Here is a 19,361-nt window from a genome sequence, read left to right as displayed (position 1 = left end):
AAATTGCGGTCTTCCAGGTGTCGCCTGCCAACAGGTAAACTTCTAGGAATTCCGCTTTATGGGGCCCATCCGCTACTATTTAATTGTCTCCTTGACCTAAGGAAAGCTTTCGACTCCGTATGGCAAAACCAGGCTCGCGTATAACCTTTACGAAATCCCAATTTCCATCCGCTCCCCTGTAAGCTAATTCTTAGCTTTCTAGATGGGCGGAAATCCTTAGTCAACATTCTACAGCACCTTTCCTCGTCCTATACTTGCCCGCCAGCATTCCTCAGGGTTCAGTCCTTTCTGCAATCCTTTTCTCCTTGTTCACCGCAGACATCCCCACACCAACTCCTCACTCGTGTCATATCCGGATCCTTCAATACGCGGATGACCTAATCCTTTATACCGAGGAGTGACATTAGATCTTTGTCACTCATAATCCACGATGGTCCCATCATCATCAACAGCGCAACAACCGGTATCCGGTCTAGGCCTGCCTTAATAAGGAACTCCAGACATCCCGGTTTTGCGCCGAGGTTCACCAATTCGATGTCCTTAAAAGCTGTCCGGCGTCCCGACCTACGCCATTGTTCCATCTCAGGCAGGGTCTGTCTCGTCTTCCTTTTCTACCATATATATTGCCCATATAGACTTTCCAGACTGGATCATCCTCATCCATACGGATTAAGTGACCCGCCCACCGTAACCTATTGAACCGGCTTTTATCCACAACCTGACAGTCATGGAATCGCTCATAGATTTCGCCGCTATGTAGGCTACGGAATCGCCCATCCTAATGTAGGGGGCCAACAATTCTTCGGAGGATTCTTCTCTCGAACACGGCCAAGAATTTGCTATTTTTCTTACTAAGAACTCAACTCTCCGAGAAATACATGAGGACTGGCAAGATCATAGTGTTGTACAATAAGAGCTTTGACCCTACGGTGAAACGTTTCGAGCAGAACAGTTTTTGTAAGCTGAAATAAGCTCTGTTGGCTGCCAACAACCGTACGCGGATTTCATCGTCGTAGCTATTATCGATTGTGATTTTCGACCCTTGATAGGAGAAATTATCAACGGTCTCAAACTTGTAGTCTCCTATCTTTATTCTTCTCGTTTGACCAGTAGTTTGGTGGACTTAAAGAGGATCGTACCTGTTGCATTTACCTCAGAATCGATGTTCTGAGCGTTTGGGGCTATCCTGCCTAGCAAGATTGCGGAGAATATCTTATAGATAGTACTCAGCAACGTGATACCTCAATAATTGCTGCACTGTGTGATATCTCCCTTTTTATGTATGGGACAGATCATGCCTCTTTGCCTCTTTGTCAGGCATTCACTCGCTGTCCTACACCTTGAGCACAAGTTGATGAACCACTTGCTGTAATTGGTCGCGTCCATATTTAACCAATTCGACTGTAATTCCATCGGCTTCTGGGGACTCAATTTTTTATTAAGCCGATGAATTGCACGGACTGCTTCTTCTGTACTTGGTGGTGGCAGTATTTGTGCGTCGTCTTCAGTTGGCGGGACCTCCAACTCGCCGATGTTCTGGTTATTCAGCAGTTTACAAATGCTCAACCTTTCGCACCTATATGCCCATGCTGTCGGAAATTAGATTTGCCTCTTTGTCTCGGCAGGATGAGCATCGAAGTGTGTAAGGTTTCGTCCTGCTGGCTTAAACTTCCACGCCTGGTGCAGTTGCCGCCTGTCTTTTCTAGTTCACAGACTTGTTGGTTCTCCCAGACTTCCTTTTTTCGTCTGCGAAGTCGCTTCTCCAATCGCCGGAGTTCGTGATAAGTCTCTGCGCGTGCCCGTGTTCTTTGAGAATGCAACATTGCTCGGTCTGGAAAAGCCCACGTTTGTTTGTGGACCGCTCTCCGCGCAAACCAAGTACTTCCAACAACCATTTTGTGTGAAACTGCTAATTGAATAATTCGCAGGCCGTTATTATTTGTATTTTGATGTAAGCTATAGGAGCCAACGTATCGCCTGAATACGGGTTCAGTTCCTACTTGGCTGTTAAAATCCCCAAGTATGATTTTGATATCATATCTGGAACAGGCTTCGAAGGTTCGTTCTACTTTCTAAATTTGCCTCGCAAGCGCAGAGTGCATAGCCGTTCGCTTATGTTTTCAAAACCGATAACAGCAGGTTTCATTTTTTGGCTGACTACGAAACTTACTCCGAGCACCTGGTTTACTGGATGGTCGCTATAATATATGGTGCGGCCGCTGTTCTCCAGAAAACCGATCCCTGTCCTAACGCATCTCCTGTAACGCTGTTACATCAACCCTATCTTGGGACAGGGTATCGGCTAGCTCCTCAGCGACATTCGGTCTGTACAGGGAACGTACGTTCCATGAGAAAATGGGCAAAGCGTTGACCCGTTGTCGTTACCGGATTCGTCGTTTTGAAATCCATCCAGTCTGATGCTTCCATGGCTTGGTAACATCGATTTTCCGTGTAGAGTTGTCAGCCCTACCCAACCCCAACCTGGAGGACCAGGTGGTACATTTTGTCTCGTTTTTAAGCGCAGCAGACTCGCCTTCATCCTGCTTCGTCTGCAGTTTTTCATAAAAAAGAACTCCCAGCGATCACCACGTGGAGGTGGAGATAGGGTTTGATAGTATAGCTGTTGGTGTTGGTTCAGCAGGCGCTTTCCAGGTTTTATGCGTCATCGTGTCATCGTGGGTACCAATCCACGTTTCGCCCTGGGACCTATACTACCCTTTGTCCGCTGGTTTGGTATAGTTCACTAATTATGGCCACATCGATGTTTTCTCGTGGATAGTTTGTGAGAATAGATCCTACGCCACCTCGCAGTGGTTGAGGTTGATTTGTACCAACCTCATCTACGACTTGTGTTAAGGGCTCTCCTGAATTCCGGGCTTTTGCCTGCAATGTACCAATGGTCAACCCGTCCTTCCCTTTGCACACTAGGCAATTTGTATCTGCACCAAGGGCCTTGCTGATGTGGTCCTCCGCTCCACATCTCCGGCATAGGTTCGACCTGTCGTCGGCACTGGAACATGCCACCGCTTAGGCGACACCTACTCTCTGAGGCGACACATAACCCAGCCTATTTCAACTCTCCATGCTGCCAACAGTTTGAGCGCTACCTCCACTGGTAGACTGACAATGGCGTTGTTTATCCCACCGTAGGCTTTTCGTGGCGTCTTTACCGCTAACTCTTGAAGTCCAATCAGGTCGAACTCTTTTTCCAAAGCCTCACGTGGTGACCTCATCTATATCCTTGCAGACTATAGAGATCTCCGGTCTGCTAGCCTTGATTTCGGCTTCCTGTCCCAAGGTATTTCCAATTTGGTTCAAGAATTTCTCCACCCTTATATTTTTGGCCTTCTTGAGCTCCAGTATAAGGTCTCCTTTCTGAGACCGTCTAATGCGGCTAACATTAACTCCCAGATGGAAAGTTCGGGATCTGCCTTCACTCTCTTAAGGATGTCAGCGTATGACCCTTCGCCACGCTTGGAGATGATTATAACCTACCCTCGTATCCTCCCCCTATCTCTCTTCTTCCGAGGAACCACCTCTCTCCAGGCTTCCACATCCCCTTTAGGGGGTTCGCACCATCTCCACGAAATTATGGCTAAATGAGATTCCCCTACAGCTTGAGCAGTCCTCCTTACTTGCTGCACTTTTTTGGGAGTTGGGCCTTTTTTTCTCTTATAGGATTGCTGGCCAGATGACTCGCTCAATCGTTAGCAATGCCTCTTCCCGGGTTTCTCCTCTCCCGATTTTTTTTTTTTTTTTTCGGGCGTCACTTGTGTTGCCAAGCTTACTTTTTCAACCGATGCCTTTACCCTCTTTCATCCTGGGCCTTGCCGTACGCCAACCTAATGCCTCAAATCATGGCTTATACTTTGATGGATATTCTCGCGCTCCTTGATGAATTCGTAAAGCTCTAGGATTTTATTACCTAGTGCGATGAAGGCAGCTCCCGATTTGTTGCTGCACCTTATGTCGCTCAAGTAGTTATCCAGCATTGTTTCCTCCTTTCCGTACCCCGCTCATTCGCGCGGCGTGTGCCTGTAAGGGTGGGATCTATAAAGAATCGAACTTCTTCTGAACCAGCTCTACTCCATCCATCGCGCTTGTAACATTTGATGCTACAGTAGCCAGTAATTACCACTATTGCAACACTGCGGTCGTTGGATATCGACGGCCGGGAGCCCGCTTGCCCACTCCCAAAAACCGCCGGTACTGGTTGGTTTTATTTCTGGGTATCCCATTCCCCATTCCCATAGTCGTTTTTTTCCACGGGTGGGCGTTTTTATTCCCACTTACTCGGCCTGCTAAGAGGCATGCCCAAACGCGCACCTCTCTGGATGCGTGCCCGTGCATGCTCTTGACACATTCTCTTATCCGCACGAAGGGAGTTGTGTCCCATCAGGCGATTTGACAACTCCACACAGGATGTGGGTATTTATTGGTAAGACTTCTAAGTACTTAAGACACTCTTGGCCTTTTGTGTAAAACAAAACCTTATTAAAATCGGTTTACTGTCTGTCTGTCTGTCTGGCTGTCTGTTTGTCCAGCACACGCATTTTTCTCGGAGACGGTTATAACGATTCACATCAAATAGTAGTAGAAGATGGGAACTGTGAACACTCACGCATACAGTGAGTTACATAATTCCACAAGGAATTCCAAAGGGGTCCCCATACATGCAAAAGGGGGGTGTATATTTTTTTTTCATCAAATGTAATCATGTAGGATATCAAATGAAAGGCCTCGGTTAGTACTTTCTAAAAGTGGTCTTAGTTTTGACATTTGTTGGAAAGGTGGGGAGTGCGGAGAGTCGAAAATGATCATGTCTTTAACGGAGCCATTCTTAGAAACTTGTCGCTTCTTTGCAAATTCCAGACTGAATGTGGATATTCTCACATAATATATGCATATATTAGGTGCTACGTACTAATATTATATTATAAAAGTGTCCAGCTTCCGGTTTCCCGACTTGCTTACCAATGCAGAGTTAAGATCTCCTAAATTTCGCAAGATACCATTTCAAATTTTGCCGCTCTGGCATATCAAACCAAATTTGCACAGAAAGGCAGCAATCTTTTCACATCCAAATGCTGATATAAAAATATATCCACTGATTCTCGGAGCAAAATATGCAAATCGAATCTAATAAAATTGTGAATTTAAGTAACTTTTCCAACAATTTCTACCGTGTTTGTATGGGAGACAGCTTTTTTATGAAGCTATATATCCTCGTTTTCTATGAGTCTATATTTTGAAGGCGAAAGACATCTAAATTATAAAATCTATCAAGAATCCGGAATTGAAAGCAGACAAAGAATGGAATTATTAATATTCATGGTATGCATTTACTATAATCTGCTGGCCTAGGTCAATGAAATTTTAGTAGCAGTTTCTATTAATCAATCAAGGTAAGCCTTCTTCTCCGTTGCAATTTACTTGCTAATGCGAAAACAACATTCTCTTACCACAGCTATCGCTGCGCGTTGCTGCAGAAATTTCTTTCGCTTTCGATCATCGTCTTACAAGCTTACGATGACTTTCTTTCCACAAGTCAGTAACCTGTTACTCATCAATATGACCATCGCTTCTTTAAAATGTCTCAGCTTCCCTGAATATATTTTCGTATTTTATGCAGGTTTTCCATAGCGATCGCAAAATTACGGTCACCATTGAGTGGCGATGTGACCAAGAAAGACGGAGATCCGCCACCCACCGCTATCAAGAGGTATCGTCTCCACAAGGTGGTATTGACTTTGGCGACGATGTTTCCATCGTGTTACCCACTTTCTTGGATTTTTGAGACTTCTCGAAATAAAGTTCTAGCCCAAAACGGAAATTGATAACGAACTTATTAAGCTCATCATAGTGTTTGCATAGGTTCCCAAGCAAGCAGATTGCATTTTGTGGTCATTCAAATGCTGTATATTCTGGACTGTTCTCAATAATTCCCAATCGAAAACACTTATCTAAAAATATACATAAATATGTAGATTCGAATATGGTAAACTGAAACCAACATCTTTTTCTACAAAAAAACGTTACTGATTTCCGCATTAAACTCGCTATTTTGAAAAGTGTTGTGCTTGTTTCTCATACCAGTTTTGGAAAGAAGACTAAAGATCATTGGCCAGTGTATCTTGAAGTGGCTCAAATGATTCACGCAGAGATACACAATATTTTCCCTGAAAACCTATATCAGAGAGTCATTACCTAAACAAAAGCCAATTTGGAATTTTTAAAAAGAACCTTATCACGCCACCACTCTAGATAATTTGCTCTCTAGAAATCTTGTTTTACAATTTATCTTTTTTTCTGTTTATACTTCCAGATTCAAAAATAACACCATCACTTTCATTAATCACATCACAAACATCAACACCATTAACGCCAACAGATCTCGGCCTTTCGGTGGTTCCACTGAGTTCGTCGAATTTAACAAGTAATAATGCCATCAACTCGGAAAGTCAATTAGATACTTTGAGCCCGGCAAACTCAGAGGCGGGTGTGCGATCCGATGGATCCACAACCTCCAAATTCGAAGAAGCATTGACTACGGTCAAGACTAACGAAGCGCTAGGTGGTGAGTCAACGACCTTGAGCCCCGAAAACCAACAGAATTCACTATCCAGCCAATTTCTGCCTTTGACCACCGAACAGCAGTTGAGTACTCAGTTAGTGGATCACGATAGGATCATCTTCAAGGATGAGATGTCCACGCCGAATATATTAGGAGGCGCGTTCCCAATAAGTGATAGCAGTAATGATGTAACAGAAGCGAATTTATCACAGGACAATGTACGCCACTCACTGCCGCCTGCGCCTCCTTTGATTCATTATTCAGATAGAGATATGCCTCCGCAGGATTCAAGAGCGCGCGCGTTAAATATGTCTGATAATCCAATGGATGATAAACCAGGTAGGTACCGTGCAATTAATATTCCCCGTAATGTTTAGACAAAAATTATTCAAAGGTGGCCAAGGTATTCACGTGAATAAGCATTCTTTGTGCAGGATTGAGCTTTGTTTGCTCCATACTGCAGCATATTAACATATTGTATGTCCTACTAAAGTTCGTCAAGGCGAATAGTTTGATTCTGCTCAGTAGGTTAAGGAAATATTTGGTTGATTATCGGACAATTTGGGGAATTATCACGCCCGAAGCGGTAAAGATATACGCAATAACCTCCGTGTTTGCTTAGAAATTGGGTTAGGTTGTAGCTAACCTCACCATGCTTAGAAACATCTGGGATAATTCTGTGAGTCCTTTCAATGAATCGTCCCATATCTTTTGACACTCCACTATTGCTTCCATTTTTGGCAATTAGCGACTACCAGGCGGGCTGACAAGTTCCTATGCTAACAACCATCATACAATTTTTCGATACCATTTTTATAGCACGGCAACAAAAAAGGACTAGACCGTCCGCTCTGCTCATTAAGTCGACGGAAGGCAAGACATTTGCGGAAATCCGCTACAGGATGAAACTCGAAGACAACGGAGCAGAAGTGCCTTCAATACGGTGGCGGAGCGGAGTCTCCGTCGAATTGGGCCCGAAGTCGACTAGCAAGAGTACGTTCTGCGAAGCGGTCAATTGTTTATTGGGAGAGAAGGCTCTTGTTTCCACCCTAGAGCCTATGGGCCCTCTAGAAATCCGAGATCTTGACTGCCACACAGAAAAGGTCGAAGTGAAGAAGGCTATAAAGCCAACCAATGTACGGACAGGTATCACCTCTGTAAATGCTCGAGGCCATAAACTCGCCATGGTGAAAGTCCCCGAGCAATATGTGAGCAGCAGGAAAAACAAAATTGGATGGGTGGTATGCAGGGTACGAATGCGGATAGTCCCTACCAAGTGCTACAGGTCATTCGACTATGGGCACACGTCAGCAACTTGCAAGGGACTGGACAAGAGGACGGCATGCCGGAGACTCAGCCAGGTAGGTCACCAAGCGAACATCTGCGATGAAAGCAAAAGTTGCGTTCTCTGCAGGAATCGTAGCGCATCTGGTGGGAGCGTCGCACACACTACGGGCTCGGGATCGTGTCCAATCTTTAGGGCGGAACTGGAAAGAGCTAGGGCGCGAATGGCATGATCCGCATTTTACAAATTAGCATACACCCGAGTTCACTGCGGAAGTAAAGGCTTATCTAGTGCTAATCAGGCTTCATGGCGTCTAGACTTATCGGGTACCGTTGCCATCTAGGTTCCACTTTCTTTTTCTTCAAATGGGGCCGTTTTTCCGCGATTTCATCCTTCAAACACTCCAATAACACTACGTAATGGTTGCTGTTGATGGTTTTTCCCTACTCAAGATAGTCGATGAATATTATACTATACACATCCCAAAATTCTGATGCCATAGCTTTGCTAGCTGTCTGTTGTGTCTTTGGACGCTTTAGACTCGGTTCACCACATGTTGTCTATTCAGACGACGATCGTTCTGATTTTAGTGTGAAATCATGGAGCCATGTTCCGTCCATTGTCACATCTTCTTCGTTTTCTTCTACCTTTGTCCCGTTCGCAAGCGGGGTCGGCTCATCGTGATCGGTTTCGCCATCTGGCTCTGTCGAATGCCTGATCTGGGTGCAATCTCGAGGCTTTTAAATACCCACCCAGCGTATCAAATCGCCGTCGTTTCGGGCTGCTTTTGGTCGTTTACCATCGACTTCGATGTTCAGACCAATATTGGCAAGTGAATCCTCAGCACGAATTGCGTGACCATACCATCGAAGACGCCTCTCTCGCATTTTTTACACGATCGATGCAACCCTATAACGATCGCGGATATCATCATTTTGGATGTAATCAAAACGTGTCACGTCACTAGTCCAACGCAACAACGTTTCCATTACCGCGAGTCATTCATTGTCTTTTATAGTCGGCCAACACTCAGAACCATAAAAGGCGACAGCACGGACGACATTGCAGTAAATTTTAGATTTGAGACATTCGTTAGTATGTCAGTCACAAAGAACACCAAGTTGCGTTAATGCGTGAAGCAATTTCATGGCTGATAGCGTTAACCCGAGGTATTTAAATCGCTCAGTTCTGAGCAGATCACTGCCACTAACAGTGATTGTGCCTGTTACGTGGGGATCGGTGATCAAAAAGTCAGTTTTGTTTAGTTGCCAGATGAGTTCGTGTGGCACACGGTCAAACGCTTTCTCTAGATCCAGAAAGGCAATGTAAAGAGGGCGATGCTTTTTACGGTGTTTCTCCATGGGTAACCGAGCAGCGTGTATTGTGTCAGTAGTTCCACAGTTTTTGACAAATCTGGCTTGATTCACGGTTATTTCAACGATTTCGCGAATACGGTTGTCAAGAATGCGTTCAAAAATCTTCATGGTATGGAAAAGTAATCGGAACGGAAGGTAATTCCGCTAGACTTCCTTTCTTTTTCCATATTGGAACAGTGGTACTTTCTTGCCAGTTAGATGGTCAGATGGCCTAAAACTCCCACCCCTACCGCAAATAACCGAGCTGTACTCACATACAACGAGAGTTCACCCGAAGTATGAGAGTCCAGGAGCTATTCCGGTTCCCATGGTACCAGTATACCAGTAAGTTTCGTGGCCAATTACAACTTCAGATGAGTCCCCGTGCGGACTCGGGTCTGCTGGCCCTGATTAGGCCTTTGGAGCATTCGCCTACTGCATCACGACGGCAAGCCAAAGTGAGTACAGCGTCTCCCGGTGCCACCACTATGGAGGTTCTCCTCGGCCACTTGGTTTTGGTTTGGCCGACAGGGTTGCCGCCCCGTCTTCCTCACCGCCGCCTCTGAACACCAGTTGCGCTGACAGATGGAACTAGTCCAAATGTCGGCAATGATTGTTTAAGTGGAGGATGAGCAAATTCTTCAGTTAAAATCTGCTCGAAGTATTCTCGCCATCTATCTGTTGCGGCTCGACAGTTATTAAGCAAAGTACCGTTCTTGTCATTAACGCAACAGAAGTGTTCGATATTCTGTATGTGTTCGTTACGGCTTTTGGCAAGTCGATACAGATCTCTCTCAGATTTTTGTAATGGGCCGCTTGGGTGACAGTCACTGATTTCTTTGCTTCCCGGTTGGCATTCTTATAAATTTGCCAATTGGCCAGCGTTTTATCATCGAGAAATTTGTGATAGAGGCGTTTCTTTTAACGGACAATTATATCATATATACTTATATAATATTGTTCAAAAAGCCCACGGACCCTCTTCCCGCCCAACCGGACCGAGGGGCGACCAACCTAAGGATGGGCTGAAGGCAACATCCAAAGGCCCGCATCACAGCGATGATGCGTTTTAACGCAAAGTGTGTGCGACCATGCGAAAATGTATTGCTACATCCCGATTGTCGCAAACACTTCAGCCAATGACGCGGAGGTCCTACACTACAGAGACATGGATCTTATATTGAAGACAGTGCGGATCAAGACTGAAACCCATTAGGTCAGATTGTTACCGGACAGGACTCTTCGGACTATAGCACAGGTTGCAAGGATAACTGCTTTTTGCATCTCCATGTATAGTCCAGCCCTAAGATCGAGCGTTTTCAGCGCTTTATGTAAGTTCTGCAGGACTAATCCCGTCGCTGAAATTATTACTGGGACTACTTGGATCTTTTGTAGTCTCCAAGTCTGCTTCATATCATCTGCCAAGGGGCCGTAGTTCCGGATTTTTTCGTGCTGTTTTTCAACAGTGTTCCGGTCCAACGGTACGGCTACATCGATTATAAAGCACGCTCGTTCTTCCTTCAGAAGCAGAACTAGATCGGGTCTGTTATGATTAACACTGTGGTCGGTGGCAATAGTGTGGTCCCACAGTAGTTTGACCCGATCATTTTCCAAGATTCTCTGCGGAGTATACTTATAGTAAGGATGGTAGGTTGCCACTAAGTTATACTTCAACGCAAGGTTTTGATGGAGAATCTTGCAGACGGAGTTATGACGATTGGTGTACTCGGTACCGCTCAACATCCTGCACGCAGATGTTATGTGCTGGATGGTCTCCTCTTCACAGTTGCATAACCTACAACTGGAGTTGGTGATTGAGGAGTCGTGAAGAATGTACCGTTTATAATTTTTTGTTGGGAGCGAAGCATCCTGAATTGAAGTTAGGAATGCTTCGGTCTCATAGAAAAGTACACCATTTGTCAACCATTTGTTGGAGGCTTCGATGTCAATGCCTGACAACAACAAATTTTTTATATGACCTCCGTGAATGGGTTTTTCTTTCCACATGTCGATCTTCTGTTGGACTGAAGTAACATTCGACATGGGATCCCATTCTCTGCTTCTCAAGTTCAAAGGATATATATTATATATATTATATATATATATTATATAATTATATATACTGTATAGAATACAGTATTCGATAATAGACAATGTTTGTTTGTGTAGCATGAGGAAAATATCTACGTTGAAATTGATGTCCATGTTTTTTTTTACAGTTGGTTTGAAACTAGACTAGAACTAGGTGTTTTTCCTTATACTGTAAATATTTTTATTTGTTCCCCGCATACAATTCTTTCGGAGACCACGTGCCTCCTTCCTCAGGGTTAGTACCTAATTAGTTAACCTATCTTAAACTATCCCTATTTATATCGTCGCTTTTTAGCTCTACTAACTACGTTAATTAATTTTCTGATCCTACCCATATTTCCCCCTACTTTTTATTTTTTATTACCTGTTGCATAGCTTTTTTACCAGGGTCGTTGCGCAGTTCCCTTCGTCGTGAATTAATGTTACCTAAAGAACTCTAATAGCCCTCACCATATTCTTTATGGTTTGGTACACGTTCTGCTTGTCCTTAATAAACTCGGACAGCCCAACTATTTTTGCCCCAAGTTGGGTGAAAGGTAATTCATCCGGACCGCGACTCTGCTCTCTATGAGCCCCGACGGGGCTACTTCCTTTATATAACCTTTCACTTTTGATGTTTATTGACTTTGCCTGTACCTTACCCTTTACCGTCTTTGACAGAGATGGTAGAATTCTCATAATTGACAAGCTTCTTTTGAATGGGTCTCTTTCCTGGTACCTTCTGCTGTCGCGCATCTTGAACATATGCAATGGGTGTTATCAAGGTTTTTGTCGTCCAGTTAGTTAGCTTAATTTACTATTGGGAGCCAATCTTTTCCGTTAAAAGTTATGCCAACGTTCTCAAAGATTGCCCTCTTTTCGCTGTAGTGTATAGTCCGATCGTCGCTGGAAATTAATAGACTTTTTATCAGAGTTGCTTTCCATACCATATGTATTGTCGAAGTCATTTATTAATAATAAAATCTGAGTTTAAACTGAACTTTAAATATCTAAAATTAGAATAATTTTGTTTCCTTAGGTAAAAAAGCCATCGATAAAGTGACGATGGAACTAAGTGATGTTAGTATGGACGACGAAGAGGAGAATGAACAAAACAATGAGGCAAGGAACACACTAACCATGATATCAGCTTCGACGAATGAATGTAAGGATAATGGAAAAAGTTACCAGGTGAGGTGTTAAATTATCATATCTTTGAAAGGTTTTGTTAATGTCCGTTTAAAAGTGAACGATTAAGATAAAAATTACATACTCTCCAGTAGTTAGATATTCATCATCTTGAAGCACAAGAGAGAAAACGAAAATTACTGGTAATTTTTCAAACAGAAATCCATAATTAACACTCATTAATTGACATTATGAAGGCCAGTATCGATTGTAAAAAGCACTCAAATTAATTGTTTTATAAACTACAGAGAAACTGTTGCTTCCGCAAAATACCACTTTCATATGATTTGAAGGGGACAACGCAACAAATTAACGTTTATCTTTTAAGTTTTTACCAAAAATGTTGAATCATTGTTTCGCTATGACCAAAGCGAATGATGGTATTTTAGTGATAGATTTGTATTATCCATAAAAGTATATTTGTTTTTGTCGAAATGAAGTGGACACTTCTGCTTATGGTTTTCATCACCAAATAATTAAATTTTTTATTCTCAAAACCTGTCGAACAGTTAATGGAATATACACCGTGAAAGATATATTAGTATTTCCGGGAACTGATCATTACTCCTAATGGATATACGTGTATCTTCGTTACATACGCATATGCAGTGTCTTCCTCTATCTTTTTGCTAATATAAACCCTGTAAACGAAGTAACTATCACAAAGTCCGCTAAGCCTACCATAAATCTGCACAATGGCACATTTAACAGATACACAGTTGTTTAATTACGGATATTAGTGCCTTGTGACATGGATTTAAGATCAGCGTCAACTATTTTCATACCTTGGTGACTGAAATAAGTCTTTGTGAAAGGTCTTGTGAATGACGCGAATTGACTGTCCACAGTTGTCTGAAAGGTTTTCCGCTTAAACGCAACTAAACAAATCCGTCAGTAGTTGAAATAGCTCAAGAAACTGCATTAAATCATTATGGAAAGTAAGACGTTATTTGTATAGGCGTGAAGGCAATTACGCAAGAGGTGCTTTAAACAAGAAATGTAGGCTTGAATGCAGCGAAAGTTTTAATTTGCTATTACAATGTCTACACCGGCACATTCCAAACTTGTGGATCATGTTGGCGTTTGGATTTTTTGCGAAATCTTGTTCACGATAATTTGACATGAGAGATTGCCTTTCTCGTATCTATGGGAGCAAATAACGAATCAACACCTACCCCTTACTACCCAAAATCAGATCTGAGAAGCGTAAATTCTCTAAAAGATAAATGCCACTTCCCGGTACTTTTGTTAGATAGTTTATAACTGTTTCCATCAAAAACCATTTACCTTTATACATAATTAGATACTGATTCTTCCTGTGGAAACTTTGAGACAATAAAATACTTAATAAACCAATCAACTGGTTACATCTGACTCATGAATGAAGAAGGTGTTAATATAAGATTGTAAAGCTGTATCTATGTTTAAAATAGAGAGCATTGAGCTAAGCTTTTAACATCGAAACGGATGTTGTGAATATCCGTAACATTTCCTGAACTACAGAGCACAAAATGTGAAACTGCAGCAAAATTGAACTTTCATTTGGGGCATTCAACGTCATATTGCTCTTGCTGGTTTCCAATCAATAAATAAAGCCGTATTTTATCCACAATATCTTTACTACGAAGTATTACTTTCACGTAGAAATAATTACACAGTTGTCTGACAAGCCTTGAAATAAGTCATCAACAGTTTAAATAATCAGATCACGTCTCATGCGTGGCTGATTATAGATATATTTTCTAATGTGATTGAATCATGAGTTTCTGCGAGAAAACTCGGGGTTTACCTATCGAATTTTTCTTTTATCATCATCATCATCATCAACGGCGCAACAACTGGTATCCGGTCTAGGCCTGCCTTAATAAGGAACTCCAGACATTCCAGTTTTGCGCCGAGGTCCACCAATTCGATATCCCTAAAAGCTGTCTGGCGTCCTGACCCACGCCATCGCTCCATCTTAGACAGGGTCTGCCTCGTCTTCTTTTTCTACCATAGATGTTGCCCTTATAGACTTTCCGGGTGGGATCATCCTCATCCATACGGATTAAGTGACCTGCCCACCGTAACCTATTGAGCCGGACTTTATCCACAACCGGACGGTCATGGTATCGCTCATGGATTTCGTCATTGTGTAGGCTACGGAATCGTCCATCCTCATGTAGGGGGCCAAAAATTCTTCGGAGGATTCTTCTCTCGAACGCGGCCAAGAGTTCGCAATTTTTCTTGCTAAGAACCCAAGTTTCCGAGGAATACATGAGGACTGGCAAGATCATAGTCTTGTACAGTAAGAGCTTTGACCCTATGGTGAGACGTTTCGAGCGGAACAGTCTTTGTAAGCTGAAATAGGCTCTGTTGGCTGACAACAACCGTGCGCGGATTTCATCATCGTAGTTGTTATCGGTTGTGATTTTCGACCCTAGATAGGGGAAATTGTCAACGGTCTCAAAGTTGTATTCTCCTATCCTTATTCTTCTTCGTGTTTGTGTTTGACCAGTGCGGTTTGATGTTGTTGGTTGATTCGTCTTCGGTGCTGACGTTGCCACCATATATTTTGTCTTGCCTTCATTGATGTGCAGCCCAAGATCTCGCGCCGCCTGCTCGATCTGGATGAAGGTAGTTTGTACGTCTCGGGTGGTTCTTCCCATGATGTCGACATCGTCAGCATAGGCCAGTAGTTGGGTGGACTTGAAGAGGATCGTACCTCTTGCATTCACCTCAGCATCACGGATCACTTTCTCGGTTCCAGGTTAAAGAGGACGCATGATAGCGCATCCCCTTGTCGTAGACCGTTGTTGATGTCGAATGGTCTTGAGAGTGATCCTGCTGCTTTTATCTGGCCTCGCACATTGGTCAGGGTCAGCCTAGTCAGTCTTATTAATTTCGTCGGGATATCGAATTCTCTCATGGCCCTGCACAGTTTTACCCTGGCTATGCTATCATAGGAGGCTTTAAAATCGATGAATAGATGGAGCAACTGATGTCCATATTCCAACAATCTTTCCATCGCTTGCCGCACAGAGAAAATCTGATCTGTTGCTAATTTGCCTGGAGTGAAGCCTCTTTTGTATGCGCCAATGATGTTCTGGGCGTATGGGGCTTCCGGCCTAGCAAGATAGCCGAGAATATCTTATAGATGGTACTCAGCAACGTGATACCTCTGTAATTTTTGCACTGTGTGATATCTCCCTTTTTATGTATGAGACAAATAATTCCTCGTTGCCAATCGTCAGGCATTGATTCGCTGTCCCATACCTTCAGCACAAGTTGATGAACCACTTGGTGTAACTGGTCGCCTCCATATTTAACCACTTCAGCTGTAATTCCATCGGCTCCTGGCGACTTATGATTTTTTAGCCGATGAATTGCACGGACTGTTTCTCCTAAACTTGGTGGTGGCAGTATTTGTCCGTCGTCTTCAGTTGGCAGAACCTCCAACTCGCCGATGTTCTGGTTGTTCAATAGCTCATCAAAGTACTCAACCCATCGCTCTAATATGCCCATTCTGTCGGAAATCAGATTTCCCTCTTTGTCTCGACAGGATGAGCATCGAGGTGTATAAGGCTTCATCCTGCTGATTTGTTGGTAAAACTTGCGCGCCTGGTGCGGTTGCTCCCTGTACTTTTCTAGTTCACAGACTTGTTGGTTCTCTCAGGCTTCCTTTTTCCGTCTGTGAAGTCGCTTCTCCACTCGACGGAGTTCGTGATAAGTCTCTGCGCGTGCCCGCGTTCTTTGAGAATGCAACATTACTCGGTATGCGGCATTCTTCCGTTCCGTTGCTAGCTTACATTCATCGTCAAACCAGCCGTTCCGACTCCTTTTGCGGCTGGGGCCAAGTATATTTGTGGCCGTATCCATGATAACGTTCTTCAGGTGGTTGTGAAGATCATTTGTTGATGCTTCATCTCCAGGTCCTCTGTTGACTGCGGTTATTGCGGCATCCATTTACCTCTTATAGGTGTTGCGGAGGGTTGTGTTGTGGATGGCTTCAGTGTTCACTCTCACCTGATTGTCAGAGGGGATTCTAGGTGGTATTGTTATTCGAGCTCGGAGCACCATGCCAACGAGATAGTGATCTGAGTCTATATTGGCCCTCCTATATGTTCTGACATTCAACAAGGCTGAGAGGTGGCGGCGTTCGATCAACACGTGGTCAATTTGGTTGAAAGTGGTCCCGTCTGGAGAGGTCCACGTTTGCGGACCGCTTTCCGCGCAAACCAGGTACTTCCAACAACCATTTCGTGTGACCTTGCTAATTGAATAGTCCGCAGTCCGTTATCATTTGTTTTTTCGTGTAAGCTGTGGGAGCCAACGTATCGCCTGAATACGGGCTCCTTCCCTACTTGGCTGTTAAAATCCCCAAGTATGATTTTGATATCATATCTGGGACAGGCTTCGAGGGTTCGTTCTACTGCCTCGTAGAAGGTATCCTTCTCCGACTCTGCAGTCTCCTCTGTAGGAGCGTGAACGTTTATGAGGCTTATATTTCTAAACTTGCCTCGCAAGCGCAGAGTGCATAGTCGTTCGCTTATGTTTTCAAAGTCGATAACAGCAGGTTTCATTTTTTGGCTGACTAAGAAACCTACTCCGAGCACATGGTTTACTGGATGACCGCTATAATATATGGTGTAGTGGCTCTTCTCCAGGAAACCGGTCCCTGTCCATCGCATCTCTTGCAACGCTGTTATATCAGCCCTATATTGGGACAGGGTATCGGCTAGCTGCCTATCAGCTTCATCTCTGTACAGGGAGCGCACGTTCCATGAGAAAATGCGCAAATTTTTCTTTTATATATATTTAAAAACAATATATTCGGAGTATTTCCTTTTTCTGAGGTGGAAGTTTTTAGAAATCTAATTCCAGGGGTCACGTGCCATGAGAGTGTGAAATTTTGGCCCACTAGGTCTACCTCTGGGCAAGCTACGAATGAGAATTCCCCATTCAGCTGCTTCCTTCAGTAACAATTTTTAATTGCATGGTCTTTGGTGGCCTCACTAACCATCTGTATTCTCAGGTCCCCACGCAGGACCTCTTTACGTATAAACTCAGAAGCGTTACTGTGCTTCTAACCACTTTGTTGTTTGTTGCTGTCGGTGAAATGTGCCTTTTCCAGCTCAGCTTTTTTTTGTCGGGAAGGTGAATGCATTTGTGTACAGAGGGTTAGGCTCCCGCAACGGTACGTCATCAACTAAATACCTCCACATCGTCAGAGAGTCAACCTGGAATCGTTTGTCACATTTCTTCGAGCTAGCCCCCGAATTCTCTTGCCTTGCGGAACTTTCAAATGAGGGAATTCCCTTTACCAACGGGTAAAGGGTCGAGCTTCTTTGCAACGAGAAGCACCCGAACATAATGCGTAACACAGCTCCTCAGCATCTTCTCGACAATATTTTCTGTAGAGAGATCGCCTGTGTTTAAAAAGAGCTGCTGACGAATCCCATCCCATCTTCCCCCCAAAAAAAGGTGTGAGGAGCGTCTTTCACAACTCTATTGCAAAACACACAACCCGGAGCGCCTTTCCAATTTTTGCATCGTAGACATAGAGCCCTCAATATTTGCCATTAGGTTTTGACTCGATTATTGACTCGAACACAGGGTCAGAATTCTTCTGATTCAGGATAATTGCTTAGGTTTTTTTCAAGTGCAAGTCGAAACCATGAGTAGTCATCCATCTGTTTATCTGTCGCATCAATATGTCGAGTCTGCTTTGCGCCTGTTCGACAGTGGGTCCAACAACAAACGTCACGACATCATCAACATAGCCGACCAGGCTCCTCTGGCATAGCAAGTCTAAGCAGACTATCATTCAAAAGGTCTGGTCCTAGCCCCCTGCGCTATTCCCGACGTGACCCCCATCCTCCTCTGACACTCTAGCGGGAGGGGTTCCTCAGATAATCCCTAAATATCCGTACGAGATAGTTCGGCACGTGGAAAGTATTATCTGATGTGCTTAGCATGTCTTTCCGTAAGTAAAGGCGTTTCTGACGTCAAGCATTACGAGGAGCATCACCCGTCGAGCGACATCCACGACTTACATAACAGCATCCACTGTGGATCTCCTGCTCTAAAATCGAACTGCCGTGAGGATAAGGCTCCGGCAGCACACATCGTTTCGATGAGTCTACTTCCGATGAGCTCTTCGATTACTTTCTGGGCAATGTCAAGAATACAAAGTGGGCGTAATGAAAACAACTCAAGGTCTGCCAGACGTTGGCGCACCAGGTTGTATACTTCTGCTGGAATTCCAGCACTTCCTAGCGCTTCTTGTTTTTCATAGAGAGGACTGCCTCTTCCAACCCTTTTATAGAAAAAAGTGGCCCTCTCTCCATCTCCGTCATAATCCCGTACGGTGCGTGCAGGGAATAGTGTCCGTAGAACAAAACCCCAAATTTTCGGCTTAGCAATTTCTAACTGTGTCCCCACGAGTCGCCATTCACCTCGTCAAAGAGGTCCTGCCAACAGCGAGCTTTGCTCCTGTTTATTGCGCTGCGGAATCTCCTTTTGGCTGATCTGTACTCTGTCATTATGGTACATGACTCCTCCCGGTCGCTTAGACACATGTCAAGCGGCGGCATTTGTGAGACTTTTTCCGGAACTATGCTATTTCCACCGTCCATCAATACATAGAAGGCTTGCCACGTCTCGATGGCCTCCTGGACATGGAAACTACGCAGGCCGTCGTTATCAGTTTCATAACTGAATTTACCACAGTGTCAGCTGCAACGCCACCCCCAGGAGTGCCATCCAGCGCGGCCCCACCTGATCAAAGAGTTTCAATGAACCTCCCGGTGTCCACCTTCTCGACCCTGCATGCACAGAAAAAGCGCCGGGGTAGCGCACACCGAGAGTTTATGTAAACTACTTCAAAGGCAATATATTAATGGTTGCT

At 44.0% G+C, this 19,361-nt stretch overlaps 1 protein-coding gene across 2 annotated transcripts in view; it reads left to right on the top strand.

Annotated features, from left to right (window-relative positions):
- Positions 1-19,361, top strand: part of LOC119659481 (putative epidermal cell surface receptor) — a 61,219-nt gene that overhangs the window by 21,386 nt on the left and 20,472 nt on the right. For both annotated transcript variants that reach the window (XM_038067593.1, XM_038067591.1), the window contains exons 2-3: positions 6,326-6,913; positions 12,324-12,475. In XM_038067593.1, coding sequence (XP_037923521.1) covers positions 6,326-6,913; positions 12,324-12,475 — 740 coding nt within the window. The remainder of the gene's footprint in view (positions 1-6,325; positions 6,914-12,323; positions 12,476-19,361) is intronic.

The sequence above is a fragment of the Hermetia illucens genome, chromosome 6, assembly GCF_905115235.1.
Source record: "Hermetia illucens chromosome 6, iHerIll2.2.curated.20191125, whole genome shotgun sequence".
NCBI classification, from domain to species: domain Eukaryota; kingdom Metazoa; phylum Arthropoda; class Insecta; order Diptera; family Stratiomyidae; genus Hermetia; species Hermetia illucens.
This window is presented reverse-complemented; position numbering and strand designations above follow the sequence as displayed.